Below are 19,932 nucleotides of genomic sequence, written 5' to 3' on the forward strand. Positions count from 1 at the left end.
GGAGTGAGGAGTCTCTAGCATCGCTGGCGATGTCCGAGCACTGAGGAGTGAGGAGTCTCCAGCATCGCTTGCGATGTCCGAGCACCGAGGAGTGAGGAGTCCCCGGCGTAGCTGGCGATAACCGAGCATCGAGGAGTCCCCAGCCTCGCTGGCGATGTCCGAGCACCGAGGAGCGAGGAGTCTCCGGCGTCGCTGGCGATGTCCGAGCATCGAGAAGTCCCCTGTATAGCTGGTGAAGGGTCAAGATGGTGACTAGAGGGGGGGTGAATAGTCTTTTCTAAAACTTAATCGCGTCGGCTAACCGATACAAATGCGGAATTAAAACTATCGGTCTAGCCAAGACTATACCCTACTATATATGTTCACTAGCACCTTGCAAAGATAACAATTATGCAACAAAGGTGCCGGGCTAGTTAGAGCTCTCCTAAACAATTCTAGGAGTAAGGTTACACAAACCTATGCCACTAGTACTTTAAGCAACTAAGGGAGCTCCTACACATGCTAGTAAGCAAAAGCACAAAGCTAACTAAGCTCACTAGCAATGCTCAATAACAAGGCAACCAATGCCTAATTAGAGAGCGCAAATACTTAGCTACACAAACTAAGCAATGTGACTAACAAGGTTACTAAAACCAAATTAGCCACGCAAGGGAGCTACTTCTATGCTACACAAGCAAGAAGGTAATTAGCAAGCTACACAAGCTATCTAATTACAAGAGCAACTACACAAGCTTAATATGTATAAAAGTAATTGCAAGCTTGTGTAATGGGGATGCAAACCAACGGGAAGAACAAAGTTGACACGATGATTTTTCTCTCGAGGTTCACGTGTTTGCCAACACGCTAGTCCCCGTTGTGTCGACCGCTCACTTGGTGGTTCGGCGGCTAATTAGCATCACCCGCTAAGCCCGCACTGTCGGGCGCCGTAAGAACCTACCCTGGAAGTGAGGGTAGCTCAATGACACGCTTTACTAGAGTTGCTCTTCGCGGCTCCCGCGGGGCGAGCACAATGCCCCTCACAAGCACTTCTCTAGAGCGCCGCACAAGCTTCTTGCGCGCTTCGACAGGAGACCACCACCAAGCCGTCTAGGAGGTGGCAACCTCCAAGAGTAACAAGCACCACCGGCTTGCAACTCGATCACCTAGTGCCACTCGATGCAACCTCACGATGCAATCGTACTAGAATCGCTCACTCACACAATCGGATGATCGCTATCAAGTATGTGTGAGATGGAGGGCTCCTAAGCACTCTCAAGCATGGACACAAAGTCCCCCAAGGTGCTCCCACCAGCCATGGCCGAAGGCCACTTCTATTTATAGCCCCAAGGGCTAATCTAGTCGTTACCCCTTCACTGGGCAACGGTCGGGCTGACCGGACGCTCCGGTCATGTTGACCGGACGCTAGACCTCAGCGTCCGGTCGCCCGCAGACGGCCACGTGTCCTGGTTCCAATGGTCACTTGACCTGACCGGACGCAGTAGCTGCAACTAACTGGATGCTGGACCCTCAGCGTCCGGTCATTTCTAGTAAGCTCCCGAGCATGACCGGACGTGTCCGGTCGAACGCGATCGGACGCAGCACCAGCGTTTGGTCACTCTCCAGCTACTGCTACACTCCACGTCAGCGCGACCGGACGTAGGCAGTCAGCGTCCGGTGCTTTTGGATCCAGCGTCCGGTCACTTGACCGACGCTGGCATCTCCTCCATTCTCTTCACCCTTGCTCAAGTGTGCTAACCACAAGAATTTACATCCGGCGCAATAGAAAATAGGCATTCCATTTTCCCGAGAGAGGGACCCAAACCCATCTCACCCCTGCAAACACCACCTCCTTTGTAAATGTGCCAACACCACCAAGTGTACACCACCATGTGTAAGTGTGTTAGCATTTTCACAATCATTTCTCAAAGGATGTTAGCCACTCAATCTTGCCACGCCACTCGATCCTAGCGACGATGCAAACTTAGATCACTCAAGTGGCACTAGATGACCGATATGCAAACAAGTTTGCCCCTCTTGATAGTATGGCCATCTATCCTAAACCCGGTCATAAACTTCTCTACACACCTATGACCGGTGAAATGAAATGCCCTAGGTTATATCTTTGCCTTGCGCATTCCATTCCATCTCCTCCATTGTCGATGCAACACATGCACCAACACGATCAATAATGATATGATCCACTTCATATCATCACGTGATCATATTGGTTCATCGATCTTGACTTTACTTGCTCTTCACCGTTGCTATCATCCATTGGCGCCAAGTCTTGCTCAAGCTTCACCGCCACGCGGTCCATCACTCTAAAGCCTTCGACTTGCCCTTCACGCTTGCAACCGGTCCATCAAGCCAAGTCTTGTCTTGATCTTCTCCACCTTGATCACATGACTCAATGTCATGTCTCATGTGCATTTAAGCTCCTTCATCATCACATGTGTGAGCTTTGCAACATCTCCAAGCCATTTTCACCTTCATGGCATATGTTGCTCACACACATGTACCTGTGGACTAATCACCTGTGTATCTCACATAAACACAATTAGTCCACCTAAGTTGTCACTCAATTACCAAAACCAAACAAGGACCTTTCAGCTGGCGATGTTCGAGCACCGAGGAGCGAGGAGTCTCCGGCGTCGCTGGCGATGTCCGAGCATCGAGAAGTCCCCGGCGTAGCTGGCGATGTCCGAGCACCGAGGAGTTCCCGGCGAAGCTAGTGAGGTCCGAGCACTGGCGTAACTGGCGACGTCCGTGCGGTGAAGTGTGCCCACTTAGTCCTCGAGCACGAAGAAACCGAGCGTCGAGGAGTCCCCGACGTAGCTGGCGATGAAGCTCGAGCGACGAATAGTCTAGTCAACTGGTCGGCAATGAAGTGAGCATTGAGTAGAAGCGACCGATAAACAGTCCGATCAACTGGTCGGCGACGGAGTCCATGAACCAAGCGGTCCGACCAGTTGATCGGTGGAGAAGCCTGAGCACCAGGTGATCCGATTACCTGGACGACGATCCTGCAATACAAACATGTAGAATGGGTAGTACATGATGTAAAAATATATGAACTCTGGAGAAAAAATAGCATATGTAGCTTGGCGATCAGTTGGAGCGAAGATGTATTTATATTTAATATAAACCGCTCGACCAGTTAGTGTGTAGCTGAGTCTCCAGCCCTAGCTAGCCCATAGTCCGTAACGTCGAGCGCGGAGCCCGTGCACGTGTAGGAGGAACAGGCGTGACCAAGGAGCCTGCTACCGACCACCCATAACGCAGAGCGCGGAGCCCGTAGCACGTGTAGGGAGGAGCCAGAGATAGGGCCGTCTCTGGAGGCGTCCGAGCATCAACACGACTAGTTCGGGGATTCGAAAAATCATTTGGATAGCAAACATAGAGAAAATAGTTCGGAGAAACATCATGGTGATATACAAAGATTGGGGAATATTTAGAAGAATATTAAAGCGTGACTTAAGCTTTAGACAGAAAGTCTGATCGGCGACGTATGGCATTATCTGGTCGGCGTTGACGGTGAGCTCCTGGCGGAGCGTTGAGTTGTTGGTGAAGGCGACCTTGGAGGTGGTTTCCGAGATTGGATCTATTGTCGCGGGGGCTGGTGTAGCCAGCGATGAATCGTCGTCGTGGACCGGCATGGATCTCCACGAGATTGATGACGAGAACGCGCTGTTGATTTGAGGTCCATCTGGCTCGCCATGGATCAAGTGCACACCCCTACCTAGCGCGCCAACTGTCGACAAAAGATGCTCGGCAGTCCACCGAGGGGTATCCCACAAGTGGTAGATTTGTCAGTAGAGGTGAGCGAGGTCAGGAGCGAGATGGTAATACAAGCACCAAGACACAAGATTTAGACAGGTTCGGCCGTCAATATGACGTAATATCTACGTCCTGTGTTCTGATGTATTGCATTGAGATGTATGGATCGTGATGTATCTTGTCCGCTAGGGGACCCCTGCCTCTCCTTATATACTCTGGAGGGGCAGGGTTACAAGGAAAGTAGCCTATTTGGTACTATACAATATCTTGCGGTGCACGCCGAGCAGCGCCGTGCACGCCTTGATCTTGTGGGCTGGGACCACCTCTGATGGTGCAGCCCATGTCTTGTCTTGTGGATACCGGGGGCCGTACCCCCACAATATCGTAATTAGAAAAATCATACATAATAGGTAGAAATAAAGTCAATAAAACAAAGTATCAAAAAAAAAACCAAAGTCCTAGAAAAAAGCATATGATAGTTTCATTAATACAAATCAAGTGGAGCACACTCACTGCTACTAGTTATTATATTGCATGATAGCCCGTGTACTGAATATCTTTGATTATGTAATCGAGCACATCATTTAAATAAAATCAACGTACGTATTAGTGCACTCTCTTGCTTCAGAAGTCCAAGCACATGGACTACCAAAGGTGAAACATAGTGGTCTAAATGGTAATGTGTTAGTTTCCAAAGAAAAATATAAATGACTCTGCTATCCATGTGTAGTGAGCGATGCAGTGGTACTCGAGTTGCTCAGAATATGTAAGCGGTGTCACAAACAGAATATGAGAAACACGAATGGGAACATAATAATAAGAAGTATACACTCTAAGCACCACTTTGACTATGACATGTATGTTCAAGACAATCGACATCATAAAAGGAGGTGGGTTTTCTTCTTATTTAGCTATCCCTTCACCACAAGGAACCAGAGGCAGTTCTTTTTCATTTGGATCTTCACCCACAACTAAATCCAAAGGTGGTTCTTCTTCAACTGGATCTTCATTCACAAGTACAAATTAGGTTGATCTGTCTTGGAACAACCTTCAACCACAAACGAATCATTGGTGAGGAAGATGAAATCTTCTTTCCCATCTCTCTATGTTTTGAAAAAAAATCGATGCAATGTGTCCATTCTTCATGCCTAAAGTGTATGACAAATAGAAACACAAAATTGACATAAAAATTCAAGCACTTCAACCAACAAAAACAATCCAACTAACTAGCATGCTAATCTCTATTCTAAATTTCAGTAAATAGGTGATGATTTACTAATCTAGACGATGTCATCACATCCATATGTTCCCTAATGTTTTAATCCTCCAAAAGAGTATATGTTGTCCACATAATGCACTATACAATCAATCACAACTCGAATTGATTCCAATTGATATAAGGCAGACAAATATGAAAGGGCACATGACCCAAAAATTGTGCAACCAGGACACGCATCAATCATGAAGTGCCATGCTAGCACATGATGCCACAAATTGGATCTAGAGAAGAATAGTGGCATGTGAGTTGTATGGCAGGGCCGAGGCACGCCAGTGTAGCCTAGCACAAGCCGCAACATAGCATGCTACAAGAACATTCAGGACAAAGTGATGGGAAATTGGGAATCGAGGCTTGGCCAATGACTACTCAAGGATGCCGGATGGTATCAGTGAGTCGCTAGAAAATCACTTTACCCAAATCAAACTTGCTGACGCTGATCAACCCAAGTACTCCCTTCATACTCAAAATTTAAATCGTTTTGGACATGATTTACGATACCAAGGAGTGATAAATTAGGGCACATTTTCCTATTTGCCCTTATTAAATAGGATTTCAGGTTTCTCCCATGCAACAAGCACTCCCTGCTAAACTAGTTAGCACTGTGAAGCTCAAGGTGAGAGGTCCTAGGTTTAATCCCTTGTCGGTTGTCTTTTTTTTTGGCGTGGTGCGTGAATTTTGCATGGTGCTGTGCGTGCGTCGGTCTCTTGCGTGACTTCACGCTGTGATTTTCCGATGGGGCGCCAGCATTATTTGTTCGACGGCAAGCGAGGAGGCGTGGTTTAAGGTTCTCCTCGGGATTGAGCGACGAGAGATGAAGGATCAGGGGCAACTTCGTCCAAAATGCTGTTAAAGCATGCAAAACGACATGACTTGAATTGTGAACAGTAGAGTCATCCTTCAAAACGACTTGAATTTTGAGTATCGAGGCAGTATATTTACATCTTCCATGGTGTTGGCCAAAGAAGGCAAAAACAGTCGCTGAACTAAAATGGAGAAATAATAATAGTATCAACAACTATACGTAATTCTTTTATTTACATAAATCCAAATCAATAGCTAGCTGTCATTTCTGAGTCGTGGATAAAAAATCTCAATAACTAATCTCATTTCATATTTTTCCTCTCTTAAGGGACAGAGTATCATCATAATTTTGAGTGATGTTCACACGATGGTGCAAAAAAAGAGATCAAGAATTTACCAACTAGTACTTCATGATGTGTATCATTTGAGGGTGGCAGGAGCAAGGATGGCAGCAGCACTAGGACAGAGTTAAGTTGATGCTGCAAGCTCTCAATCAAACTTCAGACCATGGTTTAGACCCCAGACCCTCTAACATTAAAAACAAGACAAAAAGAACCATTCATGAGTTCTTAAACCAGGATGTCAAATTAAGCCAATGCTTGGTGGCAGATGATGAGCTCTCACTGTTAGAAAGATCATGTCCGGATCATAAGCAAGTTCAAAACTTTTGCATCATATACATAAATATATAAGCATATTTCTATTGCTCTTGATTCCCTAGCAGCCTCACTGCCCCATCAGTCATCACAGCCATGACAGAGACAGGGTTCGGGGATTCAACCGAGATAGTCTGAATTTCGGCGAAATTCGTCCATTTTGGACCGAAATTTCCTGAAATTCGTCCATTTCAGTTGGGACCGAAATTTTGTTTGAAAATGAATCCCAGAAATGTACCATTACAGTAGCACAAAAATATACCACTAGCATAGTAGCATATTCATCAAGCATTTCACTGTCAGCTTTTACCTCTTGTGGACGCCTAACTGTCTTTATATACACCTCAGTCCTCTCCCCCTCACACACCTCTCCTCCACTAAAAAACCTCAAAGGTAGGGGCGGTCAGTGGTCGCCTCGCCGTCAGGAGCCCCACCCTCCTCCCCCGGAGCTCTCCACTCCGCCATGCTTCCGAGGCCGAGCCAGAGAAGCATCTTCCACCTCGGGGAGGAGGGTGTCGACGACCCCCGCGGCGCCGACGAGCATGTCAAGAACACCGATACTACACGTATCCTCGCAGGGCGCCGAGACCACGGCCGTCATGGGCGAAAGCAAGACTCCGCCGTCGATGCGGTCGGGGTTGGGCTGCAGATCCTGGTCCAGAACCGCCACCACACGCGGGCTTCGCCGCACTCGCATATCATCCTGAAGCAGGTGGTGGTCCTGCCGACGACGGTGGCACGCCGCCACCGCCGTGGACCTGGCAGCAGCTTCTTGAGCACCTGCTCCCGCTGCAGGAAGGAGCTCATCAGCACCAAGAACGTGTACATGTACAGGTGCGTGCGACTAGCAAACACAAGATCTCCGAGATGTCTGAAACGAAGCCGTTCATTTCTAATTGTTGCGTGTTCTGCCTTGTGCAGAGGCGACCAGGGGTTCTGCAGCGAGGAGTGCCGGAGTCAGCAGATCTTGACAGACGAGGCGACGGAGCGTGAAGCCATGATCAAGAAGGAGCGCATGCGGCGAGGGTTGCCTCACCATCTCCACCACGGGCCACGGTCGGCAATGGGGGCGATCGGTGGTGCATCGAGGAGACTTGTTACAATAGCCTACTAGGATCTAGCATCTGTCCAATTGTCCATGTCCATCTGAGGTCGATGCAAAGAAATGGCAACTAGTACTCTTTGCGTACTGGTGATGTTATACGAACCAACGATATCCTTGCATTCAGAGGAGAGAGACGGGAAAAAAACTTAGCAAATCGAGGTGCAAAATTTTGTAAGGAATCACGGGAGAACCGCCATGTTTAGCTGTTTGTGTAAACTGAAGGGAGAGAGATGCAGAATAGGAGTATTGCATACAGAGATGATGTAAGATTGTGAGAATCACATAAACACCAAAGTTAAAGTAAGTGACTGTTTTTCTGCAACTTGCCAAGGCTTAATAAGATCGCAAGAATCACATAAACGATGCAGCTTGCTCTCTCTCGTTTCGTCACATTTGTGGTTGAAATCAATTGGAAGGAAGAAGAATATGACAGTTGTACATGAGAACATATGTATATCTGAGAATATATGAACAGACAGAACAGTCGCTATTCTTGTAATTGGACCAATTTCTTTCAACTGAACTCGTGGAGCAACTGTGGACACAAATACTGACGCATCACACTAGTAGGAGTATCACATTGTACCGGAATTTGATGCCGAAAGGAACTAGGGAGAGGAGAGAATAATACCCTGGCATCTAGCAGATTGATGGGGAAATGGCACCAAAATGGAATCTTCCATTCATGGGGCTGCAAAACAGTCACCGATTTAGAAGCAGGTACCACACTGGGTCTATGAAACGGAACCAAGGCACCAGACCCTTGATTAGTTCTCCAAAAATGTAATATGCAAAAAGAAAATTTCCCGTCACATTAAATTTATGGTACATGTATGGAGTACTAAATATAGACGAAATCAAAAACTAATTGCACAGTTTGCTTTAACTTTGCGAGACGAATCTTTTGAGCCTAATTAGTCAATGTTTGGACAATAATTCACAAATATAAACGAAATGCTACAGTAGACAATCGTGCACTATGTAAAGTTTGCAGGTGCAAACTTTGCCGAACTAAACGCGCTGGACACCGACTATAATTGTCCCTGGGCACTAGTAGCACTCATATACTGTATCACTATAGCTGTACGTATAACTAACTGTGTTTGGGCCAGGGATAATACGGTGTACCTAGCGAAAAGGATGTGTATAAAAACCGGTAACGCTTAGACACGTGCGTCTGTCCATCCGGACGCAGGCTTGCGGCTTCTCAGGTCTGCACAGCGGACTGGCCCAATTAACCTGCTCATCTCTACGTCTCCCCTATATATCTCTCTGACAAAAAAATAAAAAAAACTCCCAACTCCTCCTCGCCGCATCGTGGCTTCACTGTGCCGTCCATCCACCCACCCAATTCCACTCGCTGCAGCCATCCCTTGCTGCTGTCCCCATCCTACGCCGCGCCCCGCTCCATCTCCCGCCACACCACGCCGCATTCCCTGTCGGGCCATAGTTTACCTCGCTCGTCGTGGCCACTGCGTTCACCACGCTGCCACCACCCCGACGCCACCAGGAGGAGGTCACCGCCGGTCCAGACAACGCTCCCACGGCCGCCCGAAGACACCGCGGCGGCAGGAAGGGTAGGCCTACGCCTGTGCCTGCGCCTGCGCCTAGGTGTACGTTGGGCCGTTATTCTCGATGTCCCCCTGACCTGAGCTCGCTGGCTATCGCAGTTCCCCACCAGGTAGGCCGTGGCCACCGGCGACGCTGTTCAAGTGTTTTAGACGTATGTTTCAAGTGTTTTATCTAGATGTTGCAAAAGTAGATCGAGGTACGTTACATATGTGTTGTAATGACAATATACGCATGTTGCAAGCTTATATTTCAAGTGTTCCAGGTGTTTCAGACATATGTTTCAAGTGTTTCATCTGAATGTTGCATATGTTGCTATGACTATACATATATGTTTCAAGTATTTCAAATATTTCATACGTATATTGCGAAAGTAGATATGGATGTTGCAAAAGTAAATTTGAATGTTGCATATGTTGCTATGGCTATACACGCATGTTTCAAGTGATTTATCTGTTTCAAACATATGTTGCAAGTGTTTCATCTTGGTGTTGAACATGTTGCAATGGCGCCGGTGGGCATGGCAGATACCGGCCTACCGCAGCCACCGCTACTACTGCTAGGGCGTCGTCATGGGACACCGTGCGGGCGCCTGAGGCCAGCATGTGCCTCTGCGGTGCGCATCTGCAGATGAGGTAGGTGACTGGGACCCACGTGGGTTTCCTACATGCGGACGTGGCAGTCAGGGTGGGAAGCAGCGCGAGGCCCACGTGGTGGGGGTGCAAAAATAGGCATCACAGTCACCTTTTGCGTGCAGCATGGTATCCCGCCTATTAGCGCTGAGCCACAGACGGACGCTAGTGGTTTTCCGTTAATAAAACACCGAAAAAATCCTTTTCCCTCATGTTTTTCTTTCACTCTAGCTCGGGGCAAATTTTTCCTTTTTTTGGCAAGGATTTTGCTTAGGGCAATGTAACGGATGGCGCAGAGCTTGTATCTGGCGGTTTGCTTTGTTGGCTTTGCATATTTTTCATGCTTTCTAATGCCATGCGTTAGCAAAAGCAGATCGCTCTTATTTAGGCAGCTTTCATGTAGGAGTGTTTCTACCGGTAATGGCAAAAAAATATTAGGCCAACGCTCATATCTGCTCCCATAGTGCTGTATGAATAACATCTAGATAGGTTTCTAAATATTTTCGTGAATTAGCTTTGGGCAATCGTGATGTTGGAGACAACACAGCACCTTAGCTGCATACCAGCAGCACTCATTGTCTCGGATGTTTTAGCGAACCTTTGCGACCCACGACCATAGTGCTTGGAAGATAGATCCTGCCAATCACCGGTCACTACGTAAAAAACGTTTTTTAACAATATGATGAATTTTTTTTAGAGGTGGTTGGTGATAGAGCCGTCCCCTATAAATGGTTGCCAAATAAGCCGCTCCTACAAATTCAATGAATTTGTAGGGGCAGCCGGTGTTATCAGCCGCCCCTACAAATGGCCCGATTTGTAGGGGCGGCTGGATATCCAGCCGCCCCTACAAATTAATTTATAGAGGCGGCTCAACAATGAAGTGCCTCTACAAATGGACGCCGAATATTAAAAAGTAAGCACTAAAATTCAAAATTTGTAAATGACCTTAGACGAAGAAACAATCAAAATGAAAGTTGTAGATCTCGAAAAGTTATGAAACTTTATAGTTGACAACTTTTTCAGTTGAGATCATTTACTACTTGAAAATACTGTTTGAAATTATTGTTTCCCATTTTATCCTATAATTCGGAGCCAATTCTTAAAACTGGTCTAGTTTTCGCATACGAACTCCGATTTCGACGTTCCATATATCAAAATCGATCAGAAAAAAATTTCGGATCCGTCCATCCCTTGCTATGCTGGGGTCGGAGAATTTTAAATTGGTCAAAAACTGGTCACAAGATCATCTTTTCGTGGTCACAAGCTTGTTGTCGATTTTGAACACGTCTTCTGAAATTTCCACAAGGCCACGTCTTTCACTTGTTTGAGCTCATGTTTTCTATGGTTACTTCTTTTATGCTCCTAAGTGAAGAAAAATATAAAAAAATAAAAAGAAAAAGTCAAAATTTCCCAAAAAACAACGATAGCCAAAAAATATAAAAAAGAGAGGGACAAAAGATTAACAATATCTAGAGGAGCACATAGAGAAGACCAAACGTTATTTTGAAATACTAATTGATTTCAGATGAAAAAATCATGAACATAGAAGTTGCAGAACTTATCAAGATCCTACAAGTTTTATTTTAGTCATTTCTTCATCCGATAAAGTGGTAATAACATTATTCACAAAATTTACATATCTCTCTTATAGTTTCATAAACAATAAGAGGGATATGTAATATTTGTGAACAATATTACTATCACTTATATTGGATGAATAAATGAACAAAATAGAAGTTGTAGATCTCGGAAAGTTATGAAACTCTATAGTTGACAACTTTTTAATTTGAAATCATCTTGTCAAGGAAAATTACGTTTGAATTTCTAAAATTTAAAATTTAAATTTTGTAAACGATCTCGGATGAAGAAATAACCAAAATAGAAGTTGTAGATCTCGATAAGTTATGAAACTTTGTAGTTGACAACTTTTTGATTTGAAATCATCTTGTCAAGAAAAACTACGTTTGAATTTCTAAAAAATTAAATTTGAATTTTTTAAACGACCTTGGATGGACAAACAGTAAAAATAAAAGTTGTAGATCTTGAAAAGTTATGAAACTTTGTACTTGATAACTTTCTCATTTGAAACCATCTTGTCAAGGAAAACTACGTTCGAATTTATATTATTTAAAATTCAAATTTTATAAGTGACCTTGGATGGAGAAACTACCAAAATGAAAGTTATAGATTTCGAAAAGTTATAAAACTTTGTAGTTGACAACTTTTTCATTTGAATTAGTTTAGGGCCTCAAACAATCAATTTATGCTCAGTTTTGTATAATACATGGGGAATCAAAATGGATTGTGGATACAAGTGAATGTGAGGTGTAGTGGTAGAGGAGATGGCGCACGAGAGAGAGGTTGCCGGTTCGAATCTCGGCTCAATATCCAGCCGCCCCTACAAATCGGATTTGTACGGGCGGCTGATAACACCAGCCGCCCCTACAAATCGATTTGTAGGATCGGCCTGGAAACCGCCTCTACAAATCAGTGATTTTTAGCCACCCTTTCATAGGGGCGGCTGGCAAAACCGCCCCTACAAAGGGTTACCAGCCGCCCCTAAAAACCTTTTTCTACGTAGCGGGTGAAGCCGAACTTTGTTTTCAATACGTTAAAAAAGCTTTATTTTTCGCTGGATAGACAACTAAGGACAGAAGCTTGTTTCTTTTAAATTACTCCCTCTATCCAAAAGAATCGCAATTCTGAGACCTGGCACAAATACCAAGGGTAGAGGTAAAATTACAATAATGCCCTTGTGAAGTTTAATTCCAATCCAATTCTTAGGATTGTATTTTTTCTGGGACGGAGGGAGTATACGGTACGGACGATACAATCAAGTAAATGGAATGTAGATCCTGCTCAAGGATTTTGCTAAAATGATAGAATATATTTACAAAGAGACATTTGTCCCAGTACCTGTTGGTTATTTGAACCTGCTGACGTTGTAATTTTGTTACTGCATGCGGTAATGAAATTTGGATATTTTGTGGTGAAAATTCTTTTTTCCCCTTGTACCTTATTTGGAAGCCATTAGAGTCGTTTTAGCGTTTGCTTCTTCAAAAATTCAAACTTTTCAGGAAAGATATTAATAGTGCTTTCTTGAATGCCTATATAGAGGAAAGATTTATTTGAGGCAACCCTTGGTTCTGAAAATTCAAAGTTTACAATCATATTTACAAATAGCAAAAAACTTCATATATGGTTTGAAACTAGTGTAAGGATCGAATAATGATCCTAAGAGGGGTTGAATTGGAGCTATATAAAAATATATGAAGACAAACCTTAGCTTATGCAAAACTATCATCCCCCACTTACGGTTCTTACCTAAGGACTAAAGGATTCATACTAAACATGTACTAATCAAAGGACACAAGGATTAAAGGATTCATACTAAACATGTACTAATCAAAGGACACACTAAAATATTGTCCTTAGTTCACAAGAAATAAAAGAGGCAAAGGGACAGAATTTCTCCCATGGTATTAGTTGACAAAATGCAACCCTCTAGTTTACATTAGAGCTCCATCGAGGTACGCTCCTAGACACCATGCCTTCTCCAATCACAGGGTTTGTTACTGACCAAAGACAATAGTAACATGGTGTCCCTATACCACCTGACTGTTCTGATTTTGGTGTTGGACTCCACCCAACCAAAGATAGAGTCGTGAGTGAGTCACACGATTTCATCATTACACCAGTCACACGATACGGTCACTGTTGGATCACAAACCAAAGGAGGAGTGAGTCAGCATTGTCCCGAATGTTCAAAAACAAAAGGGATGTTCTGCACTGCATGTTCTGAAATACATGTGTAATATGAACTTCGTATCATTTGGATGTACAATTCTCTTTAATGAGGATATGCAGAATACAGTGTATCTCTGTTTGGTAGCGAATTCAGAGAGCTAATAATTAAAGCAGTGTGTTAAAATTCACCCCAACTGACATGACAGGATCAATTCAAATTTTAGTAGAAACATGCATCCAAAATCCAAAATAAACATGGTTACAATTCAATTCACGCATCAACGACAACATCACCACTAGAAGCAGGGCCGGCCCCCACGCCGGCTGCTAGGGCTGTTGATGGTCGAAGACAGCTGCTCTAGGTGTGTTCTAGAGGCCGGGCCTAAGGAAGTGAGCCTTGTTAGGTTGATCTCTCCACCAAGATGGGCCCAATGACCAACTTGGGCCTTGATCCCGCGCCCTGATCGGAGACGCCCAACCCTACATGGTTGGTGGGCCCTAGTCGCACTGCGCTATATAAAGAGGTGGGGGCCGACAGCTCGCGATATGAGGTTCACTGGTTGCCATAGTACCCCACCGACAGAACCCTAATCCGATCTAAGGGAGCGCAGCAGCGGCGGGAAGCGCCGCCACCGTCCTCCTCGACTCGCCACCACCTGGACGCTGTCGTCACTAGACTGCGTCGCCCCTCTCCATCGACCCCAACTCAACATCTCCTTCTTCACCGACGCCATGGCCAGCTCCTCCGCCAAGCCCACTGATGGTCGGCAACACATCCCCTCTCTCATCCTCTCTCCTCTCTCTAGTTCATGTTCTAGGACCGATCTATGTGTTCTATCCCGAATAGAAGCATGTACACCCACTGGTCTACACCTAGGAGCATCCTAGGATTTTTAACATTGGTATCAGTCACCTACACTAGCGTGTAGATCTAGATCGGGGAAGAAATCAGAAGGAGGTGAATCAATTGAAACAAATCGAGATGCATCAGGTTCTAACCCTAACCCTAGAAGAAGGGGCAGGAAATGAAGGGGTTCCTACCTGGGCTTCGCCCACCCCGTCGCCACCGCAGGACGTTGCCTGGACGCCTCGCGGGAAGTCAACCCGAGCCTGTGAGGTCTCGCCGCCGCACTGTCTTCACGGTTTCCACCTCGGGCTCGGACAAAGGGCACCACCGCAGTGCCACTTGACGGCGCCGTGCGCGGCTCCGGCCGCATGCGTGCACCGACGAGGGGTACCACGATGGCACCACCATCTTCCGCCGCACACTTGTCTCGTCGTCTGGCATCGCCGGCGGCTTGCTGTAGTAGCGAGAAACACAGAGGGAGAGGAGAGAATGAACTAGGGTTAAAGGGGAGCGGCCGCAACCGCGGTTTTTGTTCCGCTGAAGAGGACGGACAGCCGTTTGATCCTGCTGAATGGCCAGGATCGTCCGGGCCACTTTTCGGCCCAGGCGGGAGAAGCAATCCCGGCCTAGGCCCAGGTTGCGGCCTGGGCGAGGGGAGCACGGCGCGCTCGAGTGGGCCGCGGCCCGCTTTTCACTAGTAGGCCAAAATGAACAGAAGTTTCATTTTAGTTTTATTATTTTCAGAAGCGTTTTAAGATTTGATGTTTAATCTCCGCTCAAATTTGAACCAACAAGAGAATTTGTTCAGAGAGTAGTTAAGTCCATAGAAATGCTTCTGATAATATTATTTTTAAGATTATTTTTCATGTTTCCGCTGCTATGATTACGTTTATCCTCTAATTGAATTGGATCCAACGGAAAATTTTATTGGAGGAGCAGTCATATTTGTTTAAGTTTAATTATGGTATTGTTATTTTTCTGACCAACGTTGATGATAACAATACTATAATTTTATTTATGAGTTTCATGCATTAGTTCTATTTCTGCCCAACGGTGATGAAGAATTAATATAGAAGAATGTTGTATTTATGATATTGCTATTTTTCTAATCAAAGTTGATGATAGCAATATTATAAATTTTATTTATAAGTTTTATGCATTAGTTCTATTTCTGCCCAACGGTGCTATAGAGTTATTGTAGAAGCACATTGTATATTTTAATTTTGACCAACGTTAAATTATGACATGCAATTACTACGTCAAATGTTTCTCACTTTCTCTGACGCTGTTTTCAGGATACAACTCAATGATGTTTATCTCGTCCATTTCGCCTCTCAATAGGAGCAATTATAACACATGGCGAGAGAAGCTTGAGATAGCACTTGCGCTCTCTGACAATGATCTAGCACTTATCTCTTCGTGTCCCACTGAACCTGTGGACCAGGTAAGGGCAGAAAATAAGACCGATGTAGCTTTTGCTACTCGGCAGCGTGACCATGCAGAAGTGAGAATGAAGTAAGATCTTGATCGTGCGAAGTGGGATAGTTCAAACCGTAAGTGTTTGATGGTGATTAAGGGATCCATTGAGGATCCAATAAGGAGATCAATCCTAGAATGTACCACCACCACTGAGTATCTCAAGAAGGTGGAGAGTCAGTTTACTGGCTCTTCAAAGGCTTATGCAAGCACTCTAATTTAAAAGTTAGTCAATGAGAAATACTCTGGTAGAGGAATTAGAGAGCATATATTGAAGATAAACAACACGACATCTAAGCTCAAGCCAATGGACTTGGGGCTCAAGAATGAGTTCCTAATTTATTTGATTTTTGCTTCTTTGCCCAAAGAGTATGAGACTTTTGTTGTGAACTATAACTTACAGCCAGATAAGTGGGACATTGAGAAGCTCATTGCAATGCGTGTGTAAGAAGAGGAGAGGCTTAAGAGCTCACATGGTGACTCAGGTAAGCATGTGAAGAAAAATAAAAGGAATAGCTTTTACAAGAAGAAAGACAAACCACAAGGAAAACCTCAGTAGGACAATAGCTCCTCCTCTAAGTCATAAGGAAAGGCCTCTCAGAAAGATCACCATTAGAAATCCAACTATGTTCAAGTGGACAAGGACACCTTAAAATGGTGCAAGAAGACTGGACACTATCAGAAGGATTGTCTAGATTTCCTGAAGCACCTGATGAGAAAAGGTGAGGACATTATTACATTCGTAGATGAGTCCTTGTATTTAAGTTATGCAAAATCTACTTGGTGGATTAATTTAGGTGCAACTATTCATGTTGCAAATTCATTATAGGGATTCCATACGAGGAGGACCCTGCAAAGAGGAGAAAGACACATTAAGGTGGCAAATGGAGTCCAAGCTGAAGTTGAACCCATTGGAGAACTCCCATTAAAATTAAATGATGACTTTGTACTTAAGCTTACAGATGTTCTTTATGTAACCTCTTTACGTAGAAACTTAATAAGTGTTTCATGTTTAGACGATGATGGATTTGATTGCCATTTTGGTAATGGCAAATGTAAGATAATGTTTAATCATAAGTGTGTTGGTCTTGCCTTCTGACAAGACGAGCTTTATTTGTTATCACTTTCTGAGAATGTGAATGCTGTGAGCACTGAGAATGCCTCCTTGTCTATGAATGCAAGAAATAAGCGAAAGAGAGTTCATGATGTATCATCGAAATTATGGCACTATCGTTTAGGCCATATTTCGAGGGAGAGAATAGAACGATTGATTAAGAAATCAATTCTTCCGCCATTTAAAATTTCAGATTTAGAACAATGTATTGATTGCATTAAAGGTAAGTATGTTAAGAAAATAAAGAAAGACACCAAACGAAGTGCAGGAATTTTAGAAATAATTCACACAGATATCTATGATCCTTTTCCTGTAAAAAGTGTGGATGGTTATGATTCATTTATAACATTCACAGATGATTATTCTCGTTATGGCTATATTTATCCAATTAAGGAAAGATCAGAAGCATTGGATAAATTTAAGATATTTAAGGCTGAAATAGAAAATCAGCATAATTTAAAGATTAAGATAGTGAGATCTGCCCGTGGGGGGAGTACTACGGTCGACATACCCCATATGGCAAAGTTCTTGGACCTTTTGCAAAGTTCTTACAGAAAAATAGCATAGTTACCCAATACTCTACACCGGGCAAGCCTCAGCAGAATAGAGTAGCTGAAAGACGCAACTATACCTTAGTAGATATGGTGAGAAGTATGATAAGTTACTCCACTTTACCGATAAGTTTATGAATGGAGGCGCTAAAAGCCGCCATTCATATTCAAAATCGAGTACCAAGCAAGTCGGTGCCCAAAACACCATATGAGTTGTGGACAGGAAGGGAACCCTCACTTAACCACTTATGTGTGTGGAGATGTCTAGCTGAGGCTAAAGTATTTAAACCAAACATTGAGAAGCTAGACTCTAAGACAGTCAGTTGCTATTTCATTGGCTATCTAGACAAATCAAAATGTTATCGTTTCTACTATCTTGACAGATATATGAAGTTTGTAGAAAGAAGACACGTTGTGTTCTTGGAGGATGATATGATCAGGGGAACATGGTAGCGCGATAAATTAACTTTGAGGAGAAGAGGGTATACGTGCCCACTCCGATGGTTCAGGAGCCATTTTTCTCGCTACCTGTTGCTGTTGCACCAATAGTACAGGACACTATAGTGACAACACCTATTGTTAGGTCTCCTGTGGCAACAATAAATGAACGTGAGGAGCCTATCCTTCAGGATCCTATAGAGCCTGTTGTCACATATGAAGAAGAACAACAACCGCCCTATATAGAACAAGCGCCAACTAATGAGGTCCCTAGAAGGTCTCAAAGAGTCAGAAAACCAGCCATTCCCGATGACTACGAAGTCTATGAATGTGAAGAATTTCAAATGGAGGGTGATCCCACATCATTTGAAGAAGCCGTGAGAAGCGCTCACTCATCAAAGTGGCTTGAAGCCATGCAAGATGAAATGAAATCAATGAGCACCAACGGTGTTTGCGACTTAGAAAGAATTCCTAAAGGAGCTAGGACAGTAGGCTGTAAATAGATCTACAAAACTAAATATGACTCCAAAGGGAATGTGACAAGATTTAAAGCATGACTTGTGGCAAAAGGTTTTATGCAAAGAGAAGAAATAGATTATAATAAGATATTTTCTCCAGTCTCATGTAAGGATTCTATTAGAATCATAATGGTGTAAGTAGCGCATTATGATTTAGAATTATATCAGATGGATGTAAAGATGGCCTTCCTTAATGGGAATTTAGAAGAGAATGTCTACATGGCACAAGCAAAAGATTTTGTCGTAAAAGAAAAAGAACGTATGTGATGCCGCCTGAAGAAATTCATTTATGGATTAAAACAAGCCTCTAAAAAGTGGTATTTAAAGTTTGATGGACTGATAAGGAAGTTTAGGTTTAAAGAGAATATGGAGGACAATTGCGTTTATACAAAGTTCAAGACTGGAAAATTTATTTTTCTTATCCTGTATGTGGATGACATCTTACTCGCTAGCAGTGATGTTAATCTACTACTGGAGATGAAGAAGTTCTTGTCCTCAAATTTTAACATGAAAGATCTCGGTGAAGCTTCGTTTGTTTTAGGAATAGAGATTCACCAAAATAGAAGAAAGGAGGTTTTAGAATTATTACAAAAGGCATACTTAGAAAAGGTTCTAAAGAAATATAGTATGGATGCGTGTAAGCCTTCACCTGCTCCTATAGTCAAGGGTGATAGTTTTGGGGAATTCCAATATCCTAGGAACCAATACGAGATCGATCGAATGAAAGCGGTTTCATATGCTTCGGCTATAGCAAGCTTATAGTATGCTCAAGTATGTACATGCCCTGACTTAGATTTTGTTACTGGGATACTTAACAGATATTAGAGTAATCCAGGAATAGAACACTGAAGAATGGTGAAGAAAGCGTTGCGTTATGTGCAAGGCACAAAAGGCCTAATGCTAACGTACAGACGATCTGATTCCCTACATTTAAAGGGGTATTCAGATTCAGATTTTACGGAAGATGTAGATGACAGAAAATCCACATCAGAGTATGTATTTACTCTTGCAAGAGGAGCTATATCATGAAAAAGCTCTAAGCAAACTGTCACTGCATCGTCCACGATGTATGTCGAGTTTGTAGCGTGTTATGAGGCCACGGGGCAGGTGAACTGGCTAAAGAAACTTATGCCTGGGTTGAAAGTGGTTGATGACATTTATATACCATTCAAGTTATATTGCGACAATAAACCAGCAGTAACTTATGCTCGCAATAATAGGTCAAGTAATGTTGCCAAACACATTGACATAAAGTTCTATGTTGTGAAAGACAAAGTCCGAGATCATACTATTAGTCTTGAGCATGTAAGCACAAAGAAGATGCTTGCGAATCCGCTTATAAAAGACTTACAACCCAATGTGTTCAGAGAACACTTAGTCGGCATGGGTTTACGAGAAAGCATATGATTCCTGAACAATAAGGGCCTAGATGTAACACCCCAG

General features: G+C 43.8%; 1 protein-coding gene across 1 annotated transcript; it reads left to right on the forward strand.

Annotated features, from left to right (window-relative positions):
* The first annotated feature begins 6,855 nt into the window (after nt 1–6,855).
* Nucleotides 6,856–7,901, forward strand: LOC136551832 (uncharacterized). Its single transcript, XM_066543379.1, has 2 exons — nt 6,856–7,326; nt 7,414–7,901. The coding sequence occupies exons 1-2, from the start codon at nt 6,956–6,958 to the stop codon at nt 7,604–7,606; spliced, it is 564 nt and encodes a 187-aa protein (XP_066399476.1). The 5' UTR covers nt 6,856–6,955; the 3' UTR covers nt 7,607–7,901.
* Nucleotides 7,902–19,932: the final 12,031 nt, after the last annotated feature.

Source organism: Miscanthus floridulus, chromosome 4, assembly GCF_019320115.1.
Source record: "Miscanthus floridulus cultivar M001 chromosome 4, ASM1932011v1, whole genome shotgun sequence".
Taxonomy (NCBI): Eukaryota; Viridiplantae; Streptophyta; class Magnoliopsida; order Poales; family Poaceae; genus Miscanthus; species Miscanthus floridulus.